This window comes from Notamacropus eugenii, chromosome 1, assembly GCF_028372415.1.
Source record: "Notamacropus eugenii isolate mMacEug1 chromosome 1, mMacEug1.pri_v2, whole genome shotgun sequence".
Taxonomy (NCBI): Eukaryota; Metazoa; Chordata; class Mammalia; order Diprotodontia; family Macropodidae; genus Notamacropus; species Notamacropus eugenii.
The window spans coordinates 153,009,152-153,029,930 of NC_092872.1; the positions used below are offsets into that span (position 1 = coordinate 153,009,152).

General features: G+C 38.0%; 1 protein-coding gene across 4 annotated transcripts in view; it reads left to right on the forward strand.

The window, feature by feature from the left end:
• Window positions 1–20,779, forward strand: part of PCSK6 (proprotein convertase subtilisin/kexin type 6) — a 249,589-nt gene that overhangs the window by 141,075 nt on the left and 87,735 nt on the right. For 3 of the 4 annotated variants that reach the window (XM_072616874.1, XM_072616871.1, XM_072616881.1), the window contains exon 12: window positions 16,917–17,105. In XM_072616874.1, the coding sequence (XP_072472975.1) occupies window positions 16,917–17,105 (189 nt within the window). Of the gene's footprint in view, window positions 1–16,916; window positions 17,106–20,779 lie in introns of those variants that run through there. The other variant, XR_011968543.1, reaches the window with a different exon arrangement.

Sequence of the window (20,779 nt, forward strand, 5' to 3'; positions counted from 1 at the left end):
CTTGATATAAATGCAATGTAGCATGTTACACTACCTGATTGCTTAATTAATCTAGAGCAAACTTTTCTGTCAATTCAGATTAATGGATAGATAGCCTCTTTACAAAACAGACAAAAAAAAACCTTTTTTTAAAAACCAAGAATGCAATCAGTTTATTTCCAAAATAAAGGTCTGTTAAAGAAAATTTTATTGAAGAAAATAAGCAATGTAAGATAGAAATTGGTAGTTATACAAATTCCTAAAACAATGTATCTGCTATAGACACTAATTATAATCTTCACCACTCCTGTTTTTTAAAGGTAATTTTTCTCCTAGCCCCCAAATCTTAAGAGCTCATCAAAGCCTTCAGTTGCCATAGTATGCTTTAAAAGATTACATTGTCACATTTTAGGTACTACTTTCTTCTACTCTAATGTAATAAAACCTTCCCAGATTAATCATAATCCTCTTTAATCACTCACTCACTTAATCTATTTTGGGTTCTCCTTTATTGTATATCACTTGTACTGTCAAATTGTAGTACAGTAAAGAAAAAATAGAACTCAAATAAATTGAACCTGCAATCCAAATTTTTCTCCTCTGCGCTCTGTTTTTATGAAGGAAACATAAATAATAAGGCAACAAGGTTGTATCAAGAATTTGGTAAAAGGAAAAAAACAATAAAAATACCACAAAGGTCTCAGTACATACATTCAGCTCAGTGTCCTCTTTTACAGATACTGTGAATGCAGCCATATTTTAACAGAAAGAGGGCTGAATTTAAGACTCTGAAAAATCAGGTTCTAACTCTGACTCCCTTGTTAATTGGTTATGTAACCTTGGACAGATCATTTAGCTACTCTGAACCTGTTTCCTTATCTGTAAAATAAGCATAATAATACATTCCCTACTTTAGAATTTATGAGAGCCAAATGAGGCAATGCATGTAAGCAGTTTTGTACTATAAATCTTAAAGCATGATCTCACACAATCTCAGTGTGGAAGCGATTTCGGAGATCATTTAGTCTCATTCGTAGATGAGCAGTTATGCTTCCTCTGATGGCACCAACAATTAATGGATGATCATCCAGCTCCTGCTTGAAGATCTCCAGTAGAGGGGAAGTCACTACTTCCTTAGGAAGCCAATTCCACTTTTGGACAGCTCTAAATGTTAGGAAATGTTTTCTTGCATTCAGCCAAAATCTACTTTGCAATTTCCACCAGTTGCTTCTAGTTCTGTCCTATACAGCCAAGCAGAATAAATCTAATTCTTCCTCCGCGTGACAGGGCTTTGAGGGTTTTTTTTTTTTTAAGATAGCTCTTTTCCTTTCAGTCTCCTCCAAGCCAAATAATCCTAATTTTAAAAGAGAATCAAATGATTTCCATTATCTTTAACTGCATGAAGAGTTTTCTGTTCACTAAAATCTCTAGGTCTTTTTCACAAGATCTGTTGTCTTGCCTAATCTCCCCCATCCTGTACTTGTCCTTTTACATTTTATATTTAATAATGGTACACATGAAGCTAAAAAATTCCTTAGAGACCCTTTTTGAAGAAAAAGAAACTGAATATTCTGAAGTAACTGCTTATCTTCTAAGAAATAACAAATTCATAAAAACAATCAGATGTCTAGTAAGGGACAAAGGAAGGAGAGAATAGTGGTGATTTGTAATTCCTTACTAAGGGGACCTGACAACAATGGGAAAGGCTGTTGTCTTCCTAGGACACGTATGTCAAACATATCAGAGAACTTTAACAAATTACCATTACTGTCTTCCAATGATTCACATGGACACAAATGACATTGTTAGAAGGAAGCGAAAGTCTTGGGCAAGAGACTAATTCTATTTTCCTACTCCTATGCATTGAAAGCAAGGAATGCAAGAAAGAAAATTTGATTTAGGAATTAAATGACTGGTTAAGAAGATGGTGTCTGAGAATCTATTGGGCATTCTGTACCACAATTTGAAACACAAGGATTACAGCATCCTGGCCAGGTGTAGAGTATACTTAACAGAGGCTGGTAATTTGCAAATCTAGTAAAAAGAGCTTAAAGTATAAAGGTATGGGAGGAGGGGGGAGATAAATCTATGTATATTCTCCAAGTTTGATGTGATAGAGAGCAGTTAATGTCAAGGAGAAAAATAGTAGCAGGGATGTCCAGAAATTCACAGGAGACACAATCCAAGAAAGAAGAGGGTAGAAAGATCCATGACTTTAGATGTCTATAAACATGTCTAAAGTTTAGACAATTAAAGGAGGAACTAGAGATCCTAAAGAAATAAGGCAAATTTGACCTCACAGTCATTGATGAGACTTCAAATGCAGTCCATGGAGAGTATATATGAGAGGTAAATGTGAGGGTGATGGAAAAACTTTGTATGTTAAGAATCTATTCTTCTGAGGAAATTCAGAGGGGGAAGGAGCATTTGAGTAAACAGTGGAAGCAGAAACAGCAGCAGTTTGGTCATTGAAGCATAACATAATATGACACCTGTGCAGAAAGAGAAAAGGGCTGAGGAATTTAGGAAATAGATCACAAGTTTGGCAAGCAAGCATGAAATAGTAGTGATAGGAGATTTCTATTATCTGCATATTTTCTAGAACTGTCTGTCAAAAACATACCAGCTGATAACTTCTTGATTTGTCTTGATGATTTCATCCTTCAAAAGTTAGAGAAATCAACAAGAGGAAACTTTTTTAAACCTGATTCTCATTAACAGGGAAGATTGGTTGCTGGGATGGGAAGGATATTAACATTAAGTAGAAATGACCGCTCCCTCCTAGAGTTTGTGTTAGAGAAGAAAAGCGAGGCATAGTTTGACAGGCACTCTAGATTTTGGGGAAAATGTTTTTAAAGGGTTCAAAGAAAGTCTAAGTATATAGACTGCTAAAGATTAAAATTCTACAAGGAAAGTCAGTGCATGCAGGATGATGAGAAGAATTCATGAATGAAATTCTGAACTCACAAAGAGAAGTAATTCTATTGCAAAGGAAAAAGGGGAGTTGCTTGAGGAGACCAATGTAGATTCAGAGGAAACTCACTAAATTGAATTTTTAAAAAAGAAAAATACTTAAAAAGAAATCAAGAGTACACAACAAAAGATAAATACAAAAACATAGTTATGTAAAAATATTATCAGAAGTGTTGAAGCTTTGAATGAGCTGAAACTGTCAAGAAAGTTAAAAGAAAATAGTGGGGTTTTTTTAAACTTTCTTGGGGGAAAGAGAAAAAGAAATCAAAGAAGGATCAGGACTCTTGTTTGGGATGGATGGGATAATGATAACTGACAGCAAAGACATGTATGACAGCTCTTATTTTTGTTTCTCATTTTTCTACGAAAGAGAATGACCTTTACATAGGAAGTGACAGAACAAAAATGGATAACAGGGAGTTGATATACAGTTTAAGCAAGGAGATTTAGGCAAGAGAGCACCTGACTACCCCTAATGGATTCAAATCACCTGAATCATATGAATTACATCCCAGTATGCTAAAATAACTGCCAGGTGTGATTGCTTATATTTAAAGATTATTTTATATTATAAAATTAAAGATTTTTAAATCATGGAGAATAGGAGAGGCACCATAGGATTGGAGGACAACTGTCTTATTTGTCAAAAAAGAATGAGACTAAGGTCTATAAGCAAATGAGCATGAATTTGATTCCTGGAAAAATTTTTAGAATATATAATTTCTAAATAGTTAAGTAACATCTAGAAAAGGAAGTGGTAATTATAAAGAACCAGAATGGCTTCATCCAAAGCAAGTCATGCCAAGCTAACTTTCTTTTTTTTTTTTTGACAGAGTTACTAAACTGGTAGAACAAGGTACTACTGCAGATTGAATTTGTTTACACTTTAGCAAAACATTTTCTGATTTATATTCTTGTAGAAAAGATCAAGAGATATCAGCTAAGTGATAATATTATTAGGTGGATTTGGAACTGGTTGAATGACTAGACTCAAAAAAGCATTTGTTAACGGTCAGTGTTATCTTGACTGTCTTGACAGGAGGTCTCCAGTGGATTGCCCCAAGGATCTGTGCTGTTTAACATTTTTATCAGTGATCTAGATAAAGGCATCACTGGCATGCTTATCAAATAACAATTGGGCGTATTGTAATAGCAACTTATTTTTTGTTTATGTTTGACTAGATAACCACTAAAATGCCTTCCCACTCTGGAATTCTATGATTCTGTCAAATTTAGCCTGTTATTGTAACCTGTGAAGATCTTTTTAGAGATGTTTGCATCTCTTGTCCAAGAAGTTAATTATCCCTCTAAGTTTCATGACATCTGCCGGTTTGATAAATGTCATATATGTGTGCCTTAATTTAAAGAACATAAACGTTTTAACTGATCCTTTAGTTTACATTACGTTGTAATGTACTGTAACATTACATTAGACCAAATATGCCTTATTATACTATCTTGTAGCCCTCAACTATTCATACTGTCTGATGAGCAATTTTGTCACATGCCTCCCTAAATCCAGATATTCCATGTCTTCTTGCCCTTGATTTACCAGTCTAATAATCCTGCCAGAATGGAAATGAAGTTAGTCTGGGTATCATCTGTCCTTTGTGGATTAGTTGATTAGTTACCTGTGCATCCACTTGAGTCTCCTTATACAAATCCCACTCTTAGTAATCACCATTGCGCTTTATAAACACTCCCAATCAATCCTCTATAATTTTTGCCAGTAATTGAAGTAATCAGTCTATGGTTTAAAGTCTCCTTGTTTTTCCCTTTATTGGAAATCTGCACATTTACTGATCAGTAGTCTTGCGAAAGTATTCCCATTTAGTTTTTTCTAAAATTACCCAAAATGGCTCAGCAATCATATTTTCAATACTTACATTACCCTAGGTTGTAATCTTGCTAACTTGAATTCATGGAAGAAAACTAAATCCTCTCTCACCATTTCCTCACATTTCTTGGGCTTCAGTATACTGTTAACTACTCTTGGTCTGTCCTTCCATTTCTGAAACTCATTCTCATGAAAGAATACTTAATTCTTTGTGCCAAGGATACTTGATTTCATTAGTAATGGTACTTCCTCCACCAATGCAAATTCTAATACCTTTGTGTCTTGAAAGATGCTTGAGAGTTGCTGTGACTGTATTATCCTGTGAATGTCCTGGTGATGTATGTGCCTCTGAACTTAACCTGATCTGTAGATACGAGACATGTGGCTAATTATGGACTAAACCATTATTTAAAAGATTTCATCTTGGTAAACAGAAGAACAATAAAAGTTGACTGATTCTTCTTTCCCATTATCATCCACCCTTAGTTTAATTTTTAATCTTGTTCCCAACATTTTTTAAAAAAGTATTTTTGCTATAACTGGTCATTCATGAGACATCTGACATTCTTACCAGTTTAAGCCACTTTATTTTTATCCTTAGTTAATTGTCCTTGCTTCGATCTTCTGCATGACTTTTGAAATTCTAAATTGATCGTTGAGGTCCCTGTGTATCCACATGGGTATCTTTGGATATTGTTCACTTTTACTCCCTTATTGGTATCATTTGCTTATGGTACCAGAATTTTATTCTTGAAAACATCCCTCCCCTTTTTAGTCACTTCCCTAGAAAATTCCAGGCCATGGAATCTGACCTATACTTCTAATTTTTTTTTTGTCTCGAATGTGGGGTTTACATTAGATTATGCCTGACCTTCTCTGCCTATCTATTATAAATTTTATAATAGGGTGCTCACTTCCTCTCAAGCTTTCCATGATTTCTACTTTAGCAGTAAGTTTCTTCTTATTGATCAGAACCAGGTCCGGAAGAGCTATTGCTTGCATCACTTCTTCTACCTCCTAAAATTTAAATTATTATTGAGGTAAGTAAAAAAAAACAAACCAAATTCATCAACTGCTCTGCTTACCATAGCTCAAGCAGGTGCCCATCTCATTGAAATCTCCCAGTTCTATGATACTACGTTTTTCGTGCCAGGTTGGTGATTTGTTTCTTGAACTTTTATCTATTTCATACCCCAATACTGCTTCTGAATTCCTAGCACCACGATGTTGTTTCTCCTTTAGTTGACCCTTAATTCAAATTTTTTTTTTACTGCATTTCTGCATTTTCCCCCTCCATTTCATAGATTTCCTTTAGGGAATATAGCTTTTCAGTATACAATGCTACCCTACAATCCTTGTTATGTAATAGGTTCATTCTGAATAAGGTATATTCCTCCATGACCACATCCAAGTTGTAAGTCCCATTCTATTAAATCATAGTGGTATCTATGAAATCAACCTCATTGAGTTACAATCTATATAGATCACTTTGTTTATTATTCATATTTTGCATATTTGTATATTGATATCTGGAGCCATTAGCTTTATTATTAGTTTATTAGTTTTATACCTCTTCTTGGACATTGCTTCCTTTGAATCACAACTCCTCTCCTTTGATATTCTTCTTATCATATAATACTTCTATGAATTCTGTTATAACTGCTGGTGGATAAAGATGCAAAAAATTCTCTCTCTCTCATTTTTAATTTAAAGCCTTTATGTTCAGCTCTCTAAGTATGCTGGCAAATATGTTTTTTACCAACACTCCACTTATTTGAGTCTTGGATCTTTGCTGACCCAGTGTCTTCCAAGACATTATTAAAAGCTTACTTGTCATTATAAGTTATTAATATTAAGCTATTAATATTACTACACAATACCATGCAATGAAAATTGCCCTTCTGAGAGTTGACCCTAGGTCCCTAAAAGATCCTTTTTCATCAAAGAAAGATTCATTTATGTTCAACAGTCTATACTTTACAAAGGTAAGAAAGAACTAATACATTATAGACAGATTTTCAACAACAAAGGAAAAGTAAGTTAGAGACTGCTTGTAATTCTTCTGAATCCCTTGTGACGGCATTGAACATAATATTCATTTAACACATAGAGAGATAATAGAGCTTTAGAGCCCAATGGGACTTTATCCTATTACTTGACTTAGTATATAAAGAAAATGAGATGGAAAGGCTAAGTGATCTGCCCAGTTCATACAGCTATTAGTGGAAAAGTCAGGACTAGAGACTACACCTTGATTCTCCTGTTTTTTCTACTGTAACACACTATGGCATGCAAAGGGATGGGGACCTTCTTTGATGGGGCCGAGTCAGGGTAATGTTGAGGAAAGAATGGCCATGGATAAATGTTAAGAGCTAGAAAGGGCCATGAAAGGTCACAAAATTGCTAACAGTTGGAGCTAAAAAGAGAACTTGGAAATCCTCTAGTCTCACTCTCATTTTACAGAGTAGGAAACTAAGGCCTAGAGAGATGGAGTAGCCCATTCAAGGTCCCTGTACTCACTGGCAGTATGCTTCCCATCACTCTGAAAATGTTGTTTTATGAGTGTAAAGGAATCTAGGATGTTATAAGCCCTTAGTTGTTTTTTTCTTGAAATTTAGAAGCATTGTATCTTTGACATTATAAGTGTTTGTTTCTTATTTAAGAAACAGAAGACAGCACATTTATGGAAAATGGAAGTTCAAGTCTGAGCAGTAACTTACTGGTCTTCCAGCATTTGGAGAGTTATTATTGACGCTTCTGACCAGTTATTCCCTTCATTCACAATGGAAATGACCTGAAAAGAGAATAAAAGTTCAGTTAAATTTGACATGAAAATAACTTGACTATAAAAAGGATTGGACTCTGGCATATAGTTGCAAAGGAAAGTATCATTCCTGTATCACTTAAGATCCTTTTAAGATAAATCACCCTATTGGATCTCTTCAGATCCACCATAGAAGGTCTTATGCTCTGATTTTGTACCGATCTTGTACAGGTAGAGGTGTACTAGACACAAAAGAATAAGCAATTTGAAAGGGTTGAGTCTCAGCTAGAATGGATCATTCCCAAATAAAGAAGTCCCAAGTGAGAAATAGTAATTACAACTCTGTACTGATATAATCTTGAGTTATTTTGGTATTAATACTTCTAGCATCAAGAGGTGCTCTATCCATTGCACCACCTAGCTGCCCCCAAGAGGCGGGGTACTTAACCTATTGAGGTCCTTTTTAGCTCTTTAAATCTGATTTTATATACATAGGGCAGGGGCAGCTAGGTGGTGCAGTGGATAGAGCACCAGTGCAGGAGTCAGATCTCACCTCAGACACTTGACACTCATTATCTGTGTGACCTTGGACAAGTCATTTAACCCCAATTGCCTCATCCTGGGTCATCTCCAGTCATCCTGATGAATATCTGGTCACTGGATTCAGATGACTCAGGAGGAGAAGTGAGGCTGGTGACCTGCACAGCCCTCCCTCACTCAAAACAAAGTCAAGTGCAAGTCATGTCATCATTTCTCTGATGGCATGGTCTTCTTCGGCAACAAAGGACAAACACACACGTATACATAGGGCACTGTTTGTACATAAATACAAAATTCATTGTTTTCTGTTCTCTCCTGTTTTCTAATTGAGAGAAGCATTTCTCTAATACTCACTAATTACCCTTCAAATAAGTAAATAGAATTCAAATTAATTACATTATCCATTTGTTTTAAATTAATGACTAGGTGTGATATAACTCAACTGTTTGATAGGTTGTGATGTAGTTTCTGATATGAGCCTATTCATTTCCTGTTTTTTCTTTTGGGTTAAAATGGAATATGGCCTTTTTGATTTCCTGGCAAGTGATGGTTGTTGATATCTGTCCTTACCATTTACATGTGAAATATTTGTGGCTCTGAGTCAGTGAAGTTAGCCCTGATAGCATAATGTACTTCAAAAACTGTTATTTTAGAGCATTTTATTTGCATAATTGGTTTGGACTTCCATGAAAGTCCTACTTAGAAGTCTCATCATTGTTTGGAAATGAACCTAGATTCTTGAAAGCTTTGGTAATAAAATAGAAACTCCCATGAGCCCTAAAGTTAGAACGACTATAGTCCTTGAGCATGGGCCAAAGATAAGTCTCTTATTCAAGAATTGGACTAAATAAATTAAGGGAGGATCATCATCACATTGGAGTTCCATAATGATGAATTTGAGTGGCATAGAAATATGGTGTTTGGATATGGCATCCATTACTCCTCTTTCATCATTAATCCCCAAATGTTGATATGTTGTATGGGAAGGTAACATGCCAACCTCTATTTTGCCTTGGTACCAATTATTTTAATTTCTCCACAATTTAAGCCTTACCCCAAGAGTAAACCTTAACCACACATGATCTACATCTGGACAAATCTTTCTTAAACTTCTGAGAATCCTGACCTCAACATCCCTACAAACTGCTCCCACTGACTTACAGTCATGTTACATTACCTTTTACCATCTGATTAATATGTCTTCTCACTTATTATTAATTATTAGTATTAAGTATAAGAATTAATTAATTAATAAGTGTTAATTAATTAAATTAAATATTAATTAAGTCACTTCCTATAATTCTCTGTTCACAATTTGTTCTCAGTACTCCATATTCCACTTTGTCAGAGACATACCTAAGCTATATCTTACACTACCATAGCAAACAACAATCGCCAGCTTTGGGAGAACCGCTTGACATTCCTTTATACCTCAACCACTAATTATCAAATACAGACCTGTTTGAGCTCCTTAGGTTTTTCATGAATAAACTGCCTGTCTTAAGTCAAGCATAGTGTTTTGATAGGAACCAATAAATAAAATGCAAATTAATAGATTATGTGCATATGTGTAGTATGTGAAATTATTATCCACATAAAGATTTATGCTTTTATTTAGTCTTAATTACACACCTTTCTTACTATCCCCAAAAATTAGTGAAGTGAGAGTCACTTTGCCTTCTCAGTTCCATAATTTGGCATTTTATGTAAAAACAAACCTTTACCAAAATCTTGCTCTTATGATTCATCATGGGTGTGGAGGTGACCTTGGGCTCTCAAAGACCATGCCAGTGAAGGCCAGATTTTGGCAAGTCCTATCAGACTGGCTAGCTTTCAAGTATTGGCACAATCTGTTGTCTGTTGTCCAAAGACCAGCCTCGTTAAGTTTGGCAAGGTGATGAATTTTATTTGGCCATAGCAACTCAGGAAGGGGCTGCAATCTGCACTGGTGCAGAGAGTACCTACACTGTTGAAATTTGAGAACTTGGGAAGTGTTGAAGTAAGTATGCCAACTCAATTCCAAAATTAAGAATTGTAATATCTTGTAATTTAAGACTTTGTCCTGAGTCTGCATAGGTGACAATATCTGTGTTTCCAAAACTAGATGGAGATTTTTAAGTGTTTCCAAAACAAAGATAGTTTCACTTACTTAAGTTCATAGGCTCATAGCTTTAGAGTTGGTAGGGAACCTTAGAGTTCTTCAAATCCAACTTCTTTGTTTTATAGTTGAAGAACCTGAGACCCAGAGTGCCCTTGGTCACACAAGTAGTAAATGCTAGAACTGAATTCAAACTCATTTCCTCTGACTCTGAATGCTGTGCCTATTTCATGATACCACACTAAGTCTTGGTTACAAGGGTAATAAGTATGACTACTTTCAGGGAGTTAGTAAAACACTTAAAAAGATAACAATATTATAGGCTCACAGAATTAGACTTGGAAGGGACTTTAGAGATTGTTGAGTCCAAGCCCCTCATTTTATAGATGAGGAGACTTGAGTCGTAGGGAGTTGAAGTGGCTAGCCCCAGATCCTATGGGTAGTAAGTGTCTGAGGCAGTATTTGAACTCAGGTCCTCCTAACTCTAAACCTTGTGCCCTTCCCACTACAGATTGCTACCTCTCTAATACATGTTATAATCATATTGTAATTGGTTGGTTGTTCTTTCATTACATATTGATATTAGGTGGATCTCTGTGGTTAAACATTAGTTATACTTATTCAGTCTTTAGCCAAAAACTTGTTTTGCCTTGCTTGTTTGCTGTAAGTTTCTAACTTTTGTTGGGGAGAGGTGGAGAATGAAACCCATTTGAGGCCCTTTAAGACATCTGGTTTCACATCATCATTAGAATTCAAATAATGTACCTGTAGTATAATGAATATCACAAAAATTACCCAAATCTTTGGTCTGTGGTGCAATTTCTGAGCCACATCAAGGCTTCTGTTTGTGATTTGGTTTTGTCCATTTGAAAAGTGTGAAAATTTGGGGTATGAGTTGCTTTATTGGTATCTTTTGATTGATAAATAGAAACCATGATTCCAAATCCTCTGAAAACAATAGATTACCTTTGATGGCTGTGGTTTTTTCCTCTTCATACCCTGCCTGATTGCATCTCCCCTCCCCACTTTATTTTCTTAGTGCATGAAAAATTATTTACCTGGATAAACACAACATGGCAGTGGGTTGAGAATCTCTCAAAGGCTTTCCAAGTCTGTTCTCCATCTGCCATGGTGGGTACCACTAAACAACAAACATAGGCAGTAAAACTTTGGAGGAGGCAATGAAAGGACCCAGCATCTCTAAATCAATTGGTGGTATATGCAAATCGTGTTTTCAAATATTTACAGATTCTCAGAGGGAATTACATCACTGTTTATAACTATTTTGATTGTTTTTTATGACTAAGGCAAAATGGAGCCAAACGATGTAATTCCTAAGAGCCTCTGAGCATATGCTTACAAACCTCCCAAGAGGGAAATCTGTGGCATAATAGGAAAACTGCTCCCTCTAATAAATTGTGCATTAACAACATAGTAAGGGAATTATTAATGGGACGGTGGGTGGTGGTTGTTTATATAGGAAAGAATGCAATCTTTCTTCATTTTAAAAATCTTGATTGTTGAAGACCCAGAAGCTATGAAGATATGAAAGAAATGTTCAGCCAGAATGGGTGGGTTTGTGCCACAGGACTTTAGGTATAGCATTTAGATTGAATTTAATTTTATAAAGTTGTTTTGTCTGGGGAATGTATTAGATAATGCATATGGAAACAAGTCTCATGTCATTGGTGTTCTGTTCGGCCCTTAGATTCCTCTTTGAATGTGAAAGTTGCAGTGAGTTTATAATATAGATCATTGGTATCAAACCTAAATAGAAATTAGGACTAATACATTGCATATAAATGGATCCCTGCAGCTACATAATCTCGAAAACCACATATTAATATTTTCTATGTTCTGTTGCATTTTTATTTATTTTGTTAAATGTTTTTCAGTTACTTTTAATCTGGTTCAGGCAGAAATTAAGAGTGTTGAGTGCCGCAGTGTGGCTTCCTGTTTAACACCTTTGGTATAGATTATCTTTTCATTTTCCTTTTTTATTTATTTATTTACTTATTTATTTTTTTAATTAATTTTTAACATTTATTTTCACACAATTTTGGGTTACAAATTTTCTCCCCTTTTATCCCCTCCCCCCCCAAACCCAAGCATTCTAATTGCCCCTGTGACCAATCTGCTCTCTCCTCTATCCTCCCTCCCTGCCCTTGTCTCCGTCTTCTCTTTTGTCCTGTAGGACCAGATAGTTTTCTTGACCCCTTAACCTGTATTTCTTGTTACCCAGTGGTAAGAACATTACATTTGGTCCTAACACTTTGAGTTCTAACCTCCTTAGCTCCCTCCCTCTCCACCCTTTCCGCTTGGAAGACAAGCAATTCAATATAGGCCATATCTGTTTAGTTTTGCAAATGATTTCCATACTAGTTGTGTTGTATAGGACTAATTATATTTCCCTCCATCCTATCCTGTCCCCCATTACTTCTATTCTCTTATGATCCTTTCCCTCCCCATGAGTGTCGACCTCGGATTGCATTCTCCTCCCCATGCCCTCCCCTCCATCCTCCCCCCCACCCTGCTTGTGCCCCTGTCCCCCACTCTCCTATATTATGAGATAGGTTTTCCTATCAAAATGAGTGTACATTATATTCTTTCCTTTAGTGGAATGTGATGAGAGTAGACCTCGTGTTTTTCTCTTGCCTCCCCTCTTTATCCCACCACTAATAAGTCTTTTGCTTGCCTCTTTTATGAGAGATAATTTGCCCCATATAACTTCTCCCTTTCTCCTCCCAATATTTCTCTCTCACTGCTTGATTTCATTTTTTTTTTAAGATATGATCCCATCCTCTTCAATTCACTCTGTGCTCTCTGTCTCTATGTGTGTGTGTGTGTGTGCATGTGTGTGTGTGTGTACTCCCACCCAGTGCCCAGATACTGAAATGTTTCAAGAGTTATAAATATTGTCTTTCCATGTAGGAATGTAAACAGTTCAACTTTAGTAAGTCCCTTATGACTTCTCTTTGCTGTTCGCCTTTTCATGGTTCTCTTCATTCTTGTGTTAGAAAGTCAAATTTTCTTTCCAGCTCTGGTCTTTTCACCAGGAAAATTTGAAAGTCTTCTATTTCATTGAAAGACCATTTTTTCTCCTGAAGTATTATACTCAGTTTTGCTGGGTAGGTGATTCTTGGCTTCAGTCCTAGTTCCTTTGACTTCTGGAATATCCTATTCCATTCCCTTCTATCCCTCAATGTAGAAGGTGCCAGATCTTGTGCTATCCTGATTGTATTTCCACAATACTTGAATTGTTTCTTTCTAGCTGCTTGCAATATTTTCTCTTTCACCTGGGAATTCTGTAATTTGGCCACAATGCTCCTAGGAGTTTCTCTTTTTGGATCTCTTTCATGCGGTGTTCTGCGGATTCCTTGAATATTTATTTTGCTTTCTGGTTCTAGAATCTCAGGGCAGTTTTCCTTGATAATTTCATGGAAGATGATGTCTAGGCTCTTCTTTTGATCATGGTTTTCAGGTAGTCCCAGAATTTTTACATTGTCTCTCCTGATTCTATTTTCCAGGTCAGTTGTTTTTCCAAGAAGATATTTCACATTATCTTCCATTTTTTGAATCTGCGCGGTATGTTCTGAGATATCTGTCTTTCTCGAAAAGTCCTTAGCGTCCATCTGTACCATTCCAGTTTTGAAAGATCTATTTTCTTCAGTGAGCTTTTGAATCTCCTTTTCCATTTGGTTAATTCTGCTTTTGAAAGCATTCTTCTCCTCATTGGCCCCTTGCACCTCCCTTGCCAGCTGAATTAGGCTAGTTCTCAAGGTGCCAATTTCTTCAAGATTTTTTTGGTTCTCCTTTAGCAGGGAGCTGATCTGCTTTTCATGCTTCTCCCTCATCCCTCTCATTTCCCTTCCCAGTCTTTCCTCCACCTCTCTAACTTGATTTTCAAAATTTCTCTTGAGCTCTTCCATGGCCCGAGCCCATTGGGTGGGCTGGGACACAGAATCCTCGATTTCTGTGTCTTTGCCTGATGGCAAGCATTGTTCCTCCCCATCAGAAAGGAAGGGAGGAAGTGTCTTTTCTCCAATAAAGTACCCTTCAATAGTTTTATTTCTTTTCCCTTTTCTTGGCATTTTCTCCAACCAGTGGCCTGACCTCTGAATGTTCTCCTCACACCCACCTCGCCTCCTGGTCCTCCCAGCCAGCATTTGGGGACTGAGATTCAAATGCTGCTTCCCGCCTTAGGATTTTTGGCAGGGGCAGGGCTGCTATTCAGTGTGAGAATTAAGTTCAGGTGGTCAGGGGCAGGGCCGCCTCTCAGGCATAGTTCCCTCTGGGGGTTTATGCACAGACCTTCCACAATGGATCCAGGCTCCTGCCCGTTTGGGGAGCCCCCGTCCGCAGCCGCCTCTCAGCCCCCACCTCCCGGGGGGGCCCGAGCCTTGGGGGCACCCCACTCCCCTCTCAACCCGCCAAAGAGACTCTGTCACCCACCCCCGTCAGTCACCTGTTGGTGGGGGGTCCGTGCCGCTGCTGAAGATCCCGCCTCCGGAGCCCTCTCAGATCTGTGCCTCTCGGAGCCGTGGCCGCCGCCACCGCCGCTGCTGCCGCAGGTCCGGGCTGGGCTCCGCGTCTGCAGCGCAACGGACCTTTTGCGAGAGGTTTGCAGGTCCCTCTGTGGGTGGGGGGACCCGCGTGGCCGCTGGAGATCCCGTCCCCGTAGCCCTCTCGGATCTCCTCCCCTCAGTGACGCGGCCCCAGCAGGGCCGCACTCTGCTCCCCGTCCCGGCGCCCAGTCCGTGGTGCGAAGGAACCCCCGCAAGAGGTCCGCAGGTCTCTCCGGAGCAGGAATCTCCCTCGCTCTAATACTCCATGGTCTCTGGGTGCAGAATTCACCCTGGCTTGGTCCCCTCTAGCCGTTCTGTGGTTTGTGTGTTCGGAGCTATGTGTATGTGCGTCTTTCTACTTCGCCATCTTCTCTTTTCATTTTCCTAATGGAGAAGAAGGGTGGAAAGAAGACCAGGAAAATAAGACCATAGTTAGGATTGGGGGAGCATGATTTCTCTGTAGGAGCTTTCTAGCCACCTGCTGATTCTTGGGTCATGAGAGAATAGAAAGAGTTGTATCAGCAAACCTTTTCTCTTTTCTTTCCCTCACATCACACCTTTACTCACTTATTTTTATTTTACATCTTCCATTTTCTTGTGTCCTAATCCCCACACATTCTTCAGCGTCAAGTCCTACATTTTCAAAACCCAATCCTTCGGTAAATGCACCTTTTGGTGCCTTTATGTCTTCATCACAAACCCTCTACTAAGATGCACTAAAACTTATGATCACCACTTAGAAATAGCCAAGTAGGGCACACCCTTACACAAGGAAATTGTTCTCAAACCACTAGACCGTCAAAAATAGAAACAGTGATTGTATTATGATCCTATCTTCTGTGAGCTAAAATCTCATGCCTTGGACTTATTTTAGTACAAGCTAAAGAGAAGGGATAAGGGCCTCAGAATCAAGCAGCAGTATTGCAGTATCTATTTGAACCTGTGAACAGTTTGCCTTGCTGGCAATTCTCCTGGGTGGCTACTCTGCCCCAAATCTTTTTTTCCTCAGTGCCTATTCCCCAGACACAGTATACCAGTGATACTTTAGAAGCCATCCCCCCTTCTTAATGAATTGACCAGACCTCTCTGATGGATGCAGAGAAATCAACAAGAATACGAGAACTCAGGACACCACAAGACCACCCTGGCTTGTTACTGTAATGAAGAGCCATTGTCCTCCCACACATTTAAGCTGCCATTTTCTTCAGTCTGCCCAGCAGAATGATGCCAACCAGCTTCCACCACAAGTAGTCCTGTCCTCATTGGATCCTGGTTAAATGCCACCTCTCTTGAGTGGGATCGCCCATTGTCCTTAACTGGAGTCAGCACCAGTGCACTCCTGCCTGTGTTTTCTACACTCTTTTGGGATCTTCTCTTGCTTTCTTGTTGATCACATCTATAGGAACCTTCCAAAGTCATATAGAGAGAAAACTTGATGTGCGGTTTCCCCTACTGGGATACAAGGAGCCCATCGCTTGTATGCTGAGACCCTTTGTTGTTCACTTGCTGCTGACATCTCTAGGAAACCACTCAAATCAGAAAACTTAGGAAACAGTAGAGAAAAAGCCTAAAATGGTATTTCATGCTCCTTGGCATACAAGGAGCCCATTACTTGGAGCTTCCCAGGACCAAAAAGTACCTCTTACATTTTGTTTTATACACATAAGTACAAAAGTAGGCTTGATCCATCAATCAATCAATATTTATTAAGCATCTCTTAGTTTCCAGGCACTGTGCTAAACACTGAGGATACACAAAGAGATAAAAGATACCTACCCTTGTCCTTTTGTGGTGGTGGTGGTGGTGGTGGTGGTGGTATGTAACGTTGAAAGGACACTTTTAAAAAATATATATATTTACACAATTTATTGCATTTAAGAAGCTTGTTTATTGGTGGGTAATGAGTTAAGAAACAGGTGTTGGGGAAAATAATAGTATAGAACCTAGGAATGATTTTGTTGGTGGGAAAGAAGGAGAACAAATAAGAGATTTGGAGCTATTGTTAAAAAGTTGGAGAACGGGTAGTAGAAATTGATTTATCAAAGCTGAAATTAATAAGGTACCAGCGAGATCCATAACAGAAAAAAAAGTGAGGACTGCTAATCTATTCATGTAGAAAGTGAATCCTTCATCATTCTCTCTCTCTCTTTTTCTCTCCAGGATTATTCCCATTGAACAAACTCTTCGAACAACAGCCCTGACAAATGCATGTGCAGATCATTTTGACCAGCGAGTGGTTTTTCTAGAGCATGTTGTGGTCCGAATTTCTATCTCACACCCACGGCGAGGAGACCTTCAGATTCACCTGATTTCTCCCTCAGGAACCAAATCTCAGCTTTTGGCAAGGAGGTAAAAATTCAAGCTGTGCTTGCGAGGAGTGTAGTATCAGCCAGTACTTACAGCTGCAGATGACAACTCTAGTTAATTTTGAGTACAGAGTGTCCCTAAAAGAACTGTCATTTAGAACAAATAGTAAAACTTCCACGTGATGTCCAGTCTGTCAGTTTCTCTGTTTTTTTTAGTGTCCCCTTCATAGCCATATGTTCAGGTGTCTATTTCTGTTTCTATATTTGTATCCATATATATGTATGTGTGTACATGCATCCATAATTACAAATAGATATTTCAGTATATACAAAATGTCATTTTTTAAAAAAGTACTGGAAACCTAATCTACTTTTTATTCTTTCTTGGAAAACTTTCCAAAGGGAAAAAAGAAGGGAATATTTTTAGTGGAAAAAGATGTAGAATAGTCCCTCTGAATCTAATTGCACTTGAGATGTGCATTTAAAGTGATTTTTTTAGCCATATTCTTTTGGAATTTTAATTGAGAACCTCCATAGTCACATTTTATTTCTCCTCTTATCCAGCATTAAATTGAATTTTAGAGCTTGAGTGTACTAGGAAGGTTTATTTTGGAGACTGTTTATCTTGGGGGTAAGAGGCCAGGTCTGTACAGAGGGCTTACTAGCACCACATTTTAGCATAACTCATGAGAAACTTCCCATATTTAGGATTCAAAGTAAGTCTTTGAGTGCTTCAGCTAAAGCTGGATATAGGTTAGTTTAGAAACCATGGAGTCATCTCCAAAATTTAGAAACAACTGGAAATGTTTTGCTACAATTGTGTGATATGTAAGTAATTGGGAATGAATTCATTTTGGCATATGTTTAGGTTGGGCAGAAGGGTGGGGAGTAAGAGCTGAAAATGTTTCTTTTCCTTCCCTTTTAATGAAAGCAAAGAAATAAAAGAAGAGGAGAGACAAAGAGGGAAAGAGAGAAATAAGTTAGGAAAAAGGAGATGGGGTGGAGAGGACTTGAGAGACGTGGTCTATGTAGAAATTGCACTAGTTTTGGGGTCAGAGGGCTTGAGTACAAATTCCATCTCTGATGCTTCCTTAACTGTGTGACTTTGGGCAAACCACTTAACCTGTGAGGGCCTTAGACCTTTTACAGAACCTCAATCCTATAAATGAGGGCTCTGGACTACATGGCCTTTGAGGTCTCTTCCAGCTCTAAATATGTGACCTTTGAGAGGTAGGAAAAGAGACAGAAAATATGAGTGAGAATGGTCAGACTTGGTGCCCACTCAGAAAGGAGAGTGTTAAATTGTTATCAAGAAACAGAATGTGGTTTTCTTCTGCTTTTCTTACCTATACTACCATCTCACCCTAACCTATCTCAGCCTAGTTCTGCTACACTGATTAAGATGATTGCCACATAGAAATCAGTTTAATTCATATTGAGAATCTTGAAGAACCTATTGCTTTGGAGAATAATAACATTACACCTAACCATTTTTCTACAAATATAATGCCTTTTGCAAATAAAGATTAGGTTCTTGACCCACAGTCAGCAGGTATGTGCTCTGAGATGTTTTTCCAGAGGTGTCAATGAACCGTGTGCTCAGCTAATCTGACTCCATTTAGGAGTGAATATTGTAAAACAAAAGAAAAAAAGAAAGAAAAGAAATGGATATTGTGGTTCTAGCACCCAACTTTGTTATTAGTATATTCTTAAGTACTTGATGGAGGGCACACCCATGACCTTTGGCCTCATTAGCTCTGTGAGCTAGCCAAATAAGTTAACCAGCCATGACATTCTAGAATAATGAGACCATTTCTATGGGAAAGTTCCATTACACTACTTCTGATTCTAAGATTTCTTCACATAAGTGGGTGTATGTTCTTAATATACAGTGCTATCCTATCCCTCATCACACACACACACACACACACACACACACACACACACACACACACACATACACACACTGTTTCTTTTCAATAAATTACATCTTTCCAGAGTCACAACGCAGTTATGGTTGTAAACTCTACAAAATCTCAGTGATGCTTATGAGATCAAATTAGCCTCCTTTTCAAAGGATCTCTGGCTTATCTTGCTTGTTTCCTATACTTGGAAGATTTGTGCATAAATATTGCTAAAACTATAACCTAACCCTAACCCCCAATTTTCCTTTTTTTGAATTTTGTCTTCTGTGACCTCCTGGGTTTCTTAAACTTCTTTTCTTCCTACATTTTAGCTACTTTCTGTGCTATTTCAATTGGAGGATATACACAGATGATCTCTTTTTCTTTTCCTTTACCTCTAAAAGCCCTTTTGATTAGATTTGAAAGACTCTACATGAGTATACTCTTCTGGAGTAGCTCTTGTTAGTAACACTCCATCCCTTGCTAGGAAATGGCTATTTCTATATCTTGAGCCATCGTTCAGAAATTGACAACCCATTTTCATCTTCTTAAACAGCTGTTCCATTTCCCAAATCTGATTATCTCTTCTTTGTCCTTTGCCTCCAGTGATCAGCAGCAATGAAAACAGCATCTGTGTCCTTATGGTGTTCCGATTCCTACCCAAAACATCTGAAACTCAACACGTCCAAAAGCTGGTCTTTCCAGTCCCCAATGTTCACAGCTTGGATGTCACCCCTGATTCCTCACTCTCACTGACCCATCATTTCTATGACAGCTACCTTTACATCCACTCCTCTCCCTCCTCACACATCTACTTCTCATCAGCTCTTCCTCAGACCATTGCACTAACCCTTTCATTGTCTCCCTATTTCAAATCTCTCCACATTCCAATTCGTACTCCACATACCCATTAAAGGGATTTTCCTAAAGCCCAAGTATGACCATGTTACTCCGCTATTCAATAAACTGCACTGGCTTCTTAGTCAAGGATCAATTATAACCCCCTGTTTGGTATTGAAAAACTCATACCCACAGCTCTTACTGCTTTCCCTTGAAAAATCACCTTGAATCCGTTTTGCATCTGTACATGTCTTAACTACTTTAACTACTTTCATTGCTTCTTAAGAAAAAAGGGTGGTTTCATTTTTCTCTTTTTGTCCCTAGAGCCTAAAATAATGCCTGGCATAGAGTAAGCACTAATATTTAATTATTAAGTGATTGATTAACAGTCTTTGGCAATGCTTTCTAGATTCCTTCTGGCAGTATCTTTCATGCACATATAAATCATGAGAAGTGGGTAGTTTTCATCCATTTTGATTAGTTTGGGGAGATTTTTCTGTCCCATCTTGGATACGTACTCTGGGGAAGCAATAGAGGTCTCTCTTATTTTTAGCAGGCTGACAAAAAGCTGCCTCAGGACTTCTTTCATTGCCCTTCTTCTTCCTCTGATGCCTACTGGACAACCTCTTATCTGTGGATTTACTTCATCACTCCTTGAATGAGAAACAACTGCTTTTTAATCTTTCTGGGCTTCAGTTTCTTTGTCTGGAGTCAAATGACACTTCCTAAATTTTCCTATGTTCCTTGATGTTTTAAAACTCCAGTGAGTTCTCCAGTATGGGTACTCCCTGGCCAGAGACAAAGAGTAAAACCTTTCGATCATTGAGTAGGTGTAGTTCTGTGTTGGATTCTTTTGACATTTTTATTAAAATGTTTGTTTCATTAAAATTTTATTAAAACCATCCCTTGCCTATAATCTTATATATGGGAAGTTAACACAAATCCTCAAAATCCCTTTCCCTGTAGGCTTTTG